Source organism: Cricetulus griseus, chromosome 5 (assembly GCF_003668045.3).
Source record: "Cricetulus griseus strain 17A/GY chromosome 5, alternate assembly CriGri-PICRH-1.0, whole genome shotgun sequence".
NCBI lineage: Eukaryota > Metazoa > Chordata > Mammalia > Rodentia > Cricetidae > Cricetulus > Cricetulus griseus.
In genome coordinates, this window is record NC_048598.1 from 121,945,268 (window position 1) to 121,952,374 (window position 7,107).

Consider the following 7,107-nt stretch of genomic DNA (forward strand, 5'->3'; position numbering starts at 1 on the left):
TAACATTTCACATTCTAACTCTTCCTGTGTCTGAGCTCAAGGGGAAAAAAATTAGCAATTTGATTTATAAAGAACAAACTCTGTCAAGTGAGGCTTTGAAACCACAAAGTTCCTTTGAATAGAAAATGTACACTTGTGGGACAAGCCTGTGCTGTGTGTGAATCAGGTCAGCAAATCTACAGAACTCAGGAGGAGGGTGAGAACTTGCAGTCTGTCCTCTGTGGCCTGGCTCAAAGAAACTCAGTTAGCCTGAATCATTCGCTGTTTCTGACATTAGTCTAATTCTGAGGTTAACCAGACTAGCTATGAATTCTGGTAATTAAATTTTTCCAACTAATTTTTCAGTGAACATACAGAGTAATGGGTCTCACTGTAGTATTTTCATACATATAGATCATTAGAGTTTTTCTTCCTCCCTCACCACCTTCCCCACCCCCCCTTGGCCCTTTCTTGGGTCCCTTCCTCTCCTCAGATAGGATTCTAGTGATTTTTCTGGTTCAGCTTCACAAAGTCTTTTTGTTTTGTTTTGGTGTTTTTTGTTGTTGTTGTTGTTTTGGTTTTAATAGTAAATTACTTCTTTTTACACTACACAGTGCTGACTTTGCACTTCCCTTTCTCCTTACATAGATTTGTCCTTGCAAACTTTTGAGACAATTATGAAGCATGTGCCTTTATTTTTCATCATTTTCAGTTCTTATTGAAGAAATGAACGTGTATTCTAACAAATTTGAGGCCAGATCTCTTTGGTATCAGAAATGTAAGAGATCTTTCCATGATAGTATTTCTAGTTTATTATCATGGAAGAAAATTGACTGAAGAAAATTTATGATGACAAAAACCTTGAATTCAGTAAAGTCAATTCCCATCTCCCCTCTTTATCCGAAAGTACATATCTGTAGGAAACAATAGTTCACTGTAGGCAGCTTGTGTAGTTTTTGATTCATAGCCCCTTACAGTTGCCCTCTGGCTATCCTGGCACTTTTGTCTCTTACATTGGAAGGGCCTAGGCCTGAAACAGCTTTATATGTCAGTCTTGTCCAGCCTGGGCAGTCTGAGTGTGGGAGAGGGTGAGCTGACGGTGGTCTCTGCTGCCTGTTGCTGATTCTCGTTATTCATTGAAGATCCCCTCAGAGACGGGAGAAATCTAATGGCTTAAGCACCCCGTCAGAGTCTCCACATTTCCACTTGGGGTGAGTCTGGTCTCCACCCATCCACAAGCTGTGTTGGTAGCAACTGCCCTTCCATTTCCTTCCTTGTTTTCATTCCTCATTGCTGCAAAGGATGAGCTGTCTATGTTTTTAAGAGCAGTACCTTTGTGCACCTTAGGAAAATCTGTCTGTTGACCCACCCCAGTTGCTGGGATGCTCCTTCCTTCCATACGTTTCTAGAGAAGGCCACTTGGCTATGTATTCTTGTGCACTGGCTTTTATTTGCTAATCTGGGCTTCCTTGAGCCCCTCCTACTAGAGGGATTGTTACAATGTTGCAGTCAGGAGTCCAGTTTATGGGTTTAGCAGCTTGCTTCTCCCCAGCTCTGAGTTCTATTTGAAACCAGCAGAGTCTGGGATGTGCCTTAATTCACCAGTATTCTGACAGAAGTTAAAACAAGAGTTCTGAGGCTAGGAAGAAAATTGAGCCTTCTCCCTCCCTCTGGTGGCTTGGGACTCTGAGAGAACAGGCTCTAGGCGGACAGATAGATTCCCCTCTGATTGATATACTAGGCTTTCAGTACCACCATAGCATGTAGATTCGTCAATGCCCCCTTTTATTGCCCGCTAGGGCAAAGACCAGTGCTTCCAGACCTGAGATCCCCCTTTGTAAGGGAGCTAGCTGATGGGGGATCCATTCTGTCTCTGGATTGCCCAATGAACTGATGGCAAGGTTTGAAATCAAGCTGCTGTCCTTTGTCTTCATGGAGGGCTTGAATACCACATAGTGTCTTCCTCATATAGGCCTGTCCCAAGAGCACTGGGTTGGTACAGCTTTGTTGCTTGATTTTGTTTTGTTTTTCCCTTTTGAAGAGTGAATGGCTTTGGAAGCTTAAGCATGTGAGATAGAAACGTGGAAGGAGAACCTGAGAAACGTTATGAGTGGAGCGGCCCGGGGCCATTTCTGCTGGTTCATCTGCCCCATGCTTGCCTTGCACTGCAGGCGTTCGCATTGGAATACTTGTAATGTTACGAGTGTATTGTGTCCAGATCCTGTGGGTTGATTGCCTTTCCCTTAAGAATGGCTCAGACAAGGCCTCCCACAAGCTGAGTCCCTACTCTGTCTGCTTGCCCGCCTGCTCACTTGATCTGTCCATGGCTCCACGGCATGTGAGGGGCTGGGTTACACCACTGCTTTTCATCTCCTAGAGCATGTGCACTTGTTTGTGAAGTAGGTGGACTCGGGACAAGTTGTCTGGTCCTCAGTGCTTTTCAGTGTGATTAAGTAGACAGATGTTTTCTAAATGCCCATGGAGGCTAGAGAGAAGTAGCCAATGCTGACAAGTCTCCTCCTCATTCCTTCAGCCTCAAGTCCCTGGTAGATGGATACAAACAGTGGTCATCCAGTGCCCCCAACCTGGGGAAGGGCCCGAGGAGTAGTCCCGCCCTGCCTGGGTTTACCAGCCTTATGGAGATAGGTAAGTATAGCTTTTGTCTTGGCTTTCTTACTGTTTCCTTAGAGAATTCTTGGCTGAACTTCCAGGATTGTTTAAAGATTCCTAGTAGGGTTTGTCTTGTTTTTGTTCCTGACCTCTGATCCCATACTCTGTCCCTTCCATTTGATTAGGTCTTCCAAAACCACAGTTTCTTTGTATTATAGCCATGGAACCTATCTTTGGCTTCCTGCCCCAAGAATCCAGCAATCATCACCCCAGGGCAGTGAGCAAGGATGAAGACTTGAACCAGACATTTCCCCTTCCCAAGCCTTTCTGGTGTTGCTCTCTGGCTGTGAATGGTGGCTGAGTTCTCTAGAAGCCACCAGTATTCTTTTTCTCTGTAGATTTCTGAGTCGTAATGGGCCCATCAATGGAACAGATTGTCCTTCACCCATGTAGAGGATTCTAATTTCTTGTGCAGACCCACCTTCAGACATGGTGCTAAGAAGCGTTGTGCTAGGAGCCCAAAGCCCTTCCAGTTTTAAGGTTCAAAAATATTAGAAATGCTTCTTTTATCTAGTGTTCTAAGAATGCACACTGCATGTTCTTGTAAGAGCACCTATGGGGTAAAGGTATAGTGTTCTTGCCTAGTGTGTGTGAGGATGTCTCTGGCATTACACACTCAAAGGAGTCCCCATGAAGGAAGCAGCAAATTAGCAGATCCCCCTTTCTGCAAGTAGAGAAATGGGCTCTGGAATGCAGATGAGTTTCCCATGCTGGTCTCAGTTGCGTATGGCAGAAAACAGGCCCTACTGGCTCCATGCCCGGTTTCGTGTCCTCTATCTCTGACACGATCAGGGAAGCCAGGTCTGGGAAAAGGACCAGACTCTTCATTCTGTATTTCTCTGCCTTGTTTTCACAGAGGATGAAGATGAAGGCCCAGGAAGTGGAGAGAGTCATCTACAGCATTCACCCAACCAGTCCTACCTCTGTATCCCATTTCCTCGTGGGGAGGATGGGGATGGCCCCTCCAGTGATGGAGTTCATGAGGAGCCCACCCCAGTCAACTCAGCCACTAGTACCCCTCAGCTGACGCCAACCAACAGCCTCAAGCGCAGTGGGACCCATCACCGGCGCTGCGAAGTGGCTCTGCTTGGCTGTGGAGCTGTCCTGGCAGCCACAGGTCTAGGGTTTGACTTGCTGGAAGCTGGCAAGTGCCAGTTGCTTCCGCCAGAGGAGCCTGAGCCACCAGCCCGGGAAGAGAAGAAGAGGCGTGAGGGTCTTTTCCAGAGGGCCAGCCGCCCTCGTCGGAGTACCAGCCCCCCCTCCCGAAAGCTCTTCAAGAAGGAAGAGCCGATGATGTTGCTAGGAGACCCCTCTGCCTCCCTGACACTGCTCTCTCTCTCCTCCATCTCCGAATGCAACTCTACCCGCTCGCTGCTGCGCTCTGACAGTGATGAGATCGTAGTGTATGAAATGCCAGTCAGTCCAGTTGAAGCTCCACCCCTCACCCACAACCCTCTGGTTAATGTCCGAGTGGAGCGCTTCAAGCGAGACCCCAATCAGTCCCTGACTCCCACCCATGTCACCCTCACAGCCCCCACGCAGCCGAGTGGCCACAGGCGGACTCCTTCTGATGGAGCACTTAAGCCCACAGGGGCCCCTCCAGCAGTAGCAAGCCGGAGCCCCTCCAGCAATGGGATGAGCCCCAGTCCTGGGACAGGTGAGTTCTGGCCACATTCTCTTTTTTCTTTGCTTCTTTTGTGGCCCCCAGGGAGTAAGGATGTTTGTAGGTGGCTCCTTTCCTCTTTCTACTTCTTGATTTGCATAAGCCCAAGGAAATTTGAGTTTCTTCTCTTGCTCAACCATGCAAGAGATATGATCTGGCATTGGCAGGGTGTCCAGAGCTGGCTGACTTCTCTCTGTCCTGTACCATGTTCTGATTTTGAAAGGAGACAGGCTGGTTGTAGGAAGAGCCAGACATGCCAGACATGGGCCCGATGGCATGCTGAGACTCTGCTCCGGTGCAGGGGAGTGGGTAGAGCATCCAGGGGCAGCAGGCAAGCTCTTGTTCTCTGAAGAGTCTGCAGCTGCAAGAAACGAATCTTCAGCCCACCTAGGAAGGGTGTTTTCTTCCACATACTTGCGCCCCTGCCATTATAGCATTAGTTCAGACACACGCGCAAGGTCACCTGCCACTCATCTATCATGTTCTCCATCACTAATGCTTGAGTCACACCTGTCCCTTCAGACCTAGAGACATGCTCAGTGAGTGGCTGACCACGTGCATGAGCTTGCCTTCCGTCTGGCCCCAGATATTCCTATGAATTCGTACTTTCAACCTAACACTTTGCTGCCCCCATTCCTTGCTCCCTAAAAGACCTGAGTCTGGCTAAGAAACATCCCCTAGTCCAGTGAGAAAAGCTAAGGTGGCCACGCCCTTTTGGTGGAATTTTAAGTGTGTACATGACAATTGTATGCCATCATTTGTTTGACTCCTCCCCTGCAGGTTTGTTTGTTATACTCAGGTGTATAATCTCTTTGGGAGTAAAGACAGCGTGAATTATCTTTACATTTTTGCTACATAGCTCTTTTCCTATTGTATGATTATTACATAGATAAACATGGAATGACAGGCATTCCCTTAAATTAGGGGCCCCCAAACTATTTGGGAAAGGACCAGATGGTAAATATATTGGGTTTTATGGGTTGTATAATCTTGTCTATTTTTTTTAACTACTCACCTGTAAATGGAAAGCAGCTACTGAGTGTATATAAAATATGTCCCAATAAAACTTTATTTACAAATGTAAGTGACCATCTTAAGAGTCCTTTCCCAACATCTGCCTTAAATTAGTTCATTATACATGTGACCTCCCCTCCCCCGCCAATATGTTACTATTACTTGACCCAAGGCCACTTGGTTTCTAGTTCACTGCCATGTTCCTAGCACCTCACAGCACACTGCATGACACACAGTAGGTGTTCTTTAAACATTTAATTCCTTTGTCCCAGTGTCTAGGCATATGACAGCATGGGGAAGATGCATATCTCACCTGGAAATATGATGCCACCATCTGATGTCTTTCCCATTGTCTCTCTGACCAGGAATGTTGAAAACTCCCAGTCCCAGCCGAGACCCAGGTGAATTCCCCCGTCTCCCTGACCCCAACGTGGTCTTTCCCCCAACTCCAAGGCGCTGGAACACACAACGGGACTCCACTTTAGAGAGACCCAAGACCCTGGAGTTTCTGCCTCGGCCACGTCCTTCTGCTAACCGGCAGCGGCTGGACCCTTGGTGGTTTGTGTCCCCCAGCCATGCCCGCAGCGCCTCCCCAGCCAACAGCTCCAGCACAGAGACTCCCAGCAATCTGGACTCCTGCTTCGCCAGCAGCAGCAGCACTGTAGAAGAGCGGCCTGGACTGCCAGCCCTGCTCCCTGTACAGGCAGGGCCATTGCCCCCTGCTGAGCGGACGCTTCTGGATCTGGATGCAGAGGGGCAGAGCCAGGATAGCACTGTGCCTCTGTGCAGAGCCGAACTGAATGCACATGGGCCTTCCCCTTTTGAGATCCAGCAGGAGTTCTGGTCTTAGTGTAAAAAGGGTCAGGGTGGCCAAGGGGGAAGCCGGAGGAGATGGAGGGAGCTGGCTGGCACAGCCCTGTCTCAGTTAGACCCCCTGGGATCCAGACCTCCTCCTTGCACTGAGAATGCACTTTGAAGATGGAAGGGATGGAAGCAGGGCCAGCCACTTCAGAGGGTCTCCTGCCCTGCAGGATCTTTTTTCCATGTTCACTGGAGGGGTTGTGTCAGCTCTGGCTGTGTAGGAGAGGGAGGGCTTATCCCCACTCTCTGGTCTTCCTCACATTTAGGGTGACACTGGAGAGTCATTCAGCCAAATCTATCCACTGCCTCTTCTCCTCAGCCAGAGCTGTCCTGGAATCCCTTTGCCAACCCTGAGTTCCAATGTCCATGCACCAGTACTGATGTTCTGTGATTGATTTGGTGTGTTTTCCGCTCTTCCTGTGACTTGGTGTCTCCTGTGGTATGCAATGAATGTCTTGTGTCCTAAGTCTTCTTGTGCAAGCTGTTGGGGACAGGTTGGCCTTATGAGGGCCAGAGGGCTTGACAGACCTGGTACTGCCTACCTGTGTAAATCTCAGTGAGAACTGAGAGTACAGGGAGGGAGGAGAGAGGAGGCAGTGGGGAAACAGTCAGGCTGGATAGAAAGGGTGCTAGAGACACTCTTTGGTTTGGGTTGGGTTTGGGTTTTAGAAACAAAGGCGGAAATCAATACCTGTTAAATAGCTCCATCCTACCCCCTTGGGTTCAGGCCATGGCTACACAGGTTTGAGTCTAAGCATATTCATCTCAGGAATAGCTGTTTGGGAGACGTACTCACTGATGCCAGGTCTGAGATCAGACACAGCACCTACATGTACCTGTCTGGTTGGGAACTCTTGTTCTTTCCTCTAGTTCCTGGAATCAGTGGCCTTTAGCTCATATGTGATTCACAGACACACCCA

General features: G+C 48.5%; 1 protein-coding gene across 2 annotated transcripts in view; it reads left to right on the forward strand.

Annotated features, from left to right (window-relative positions):
- The window catches only part of Map3k9 (mitogen-activated protein kinase kinase kinase 9), a 60,886-nt gene extending 54,710 nt beyond the window's left edge, over positions 1 to 6,176 (forward strand). The window contains exons 9-12 of one of the 2 annotated variants that reach the window (XM_035445691.1): positions 1,122 to 1,190; positions 2,513 to 2,625; positions 3,506 to 4,306; positions 5,692 to 6,176. In XM_035445691.1, the coding sequence (XP_035301582.1) occupies positions 1,122 to 1,190; positions 2,513 to 2,625; positions 3,506 to 4,306; positions 5,692 to 6,176 (1,468 nt within the window). The remainder of the gene's footprint in view (positions 1 to 1,121; positions 1,191 to 2,512; positions 2,626 to 3,505; positions 4,307 to 5,691) is intronic. The other variant, XM_027418424.2, reaches the window with a different exon arrangement.
- The last annotated feature ends 931 nt before the right edge of the window (positions 6,177 to 7,107 follow it).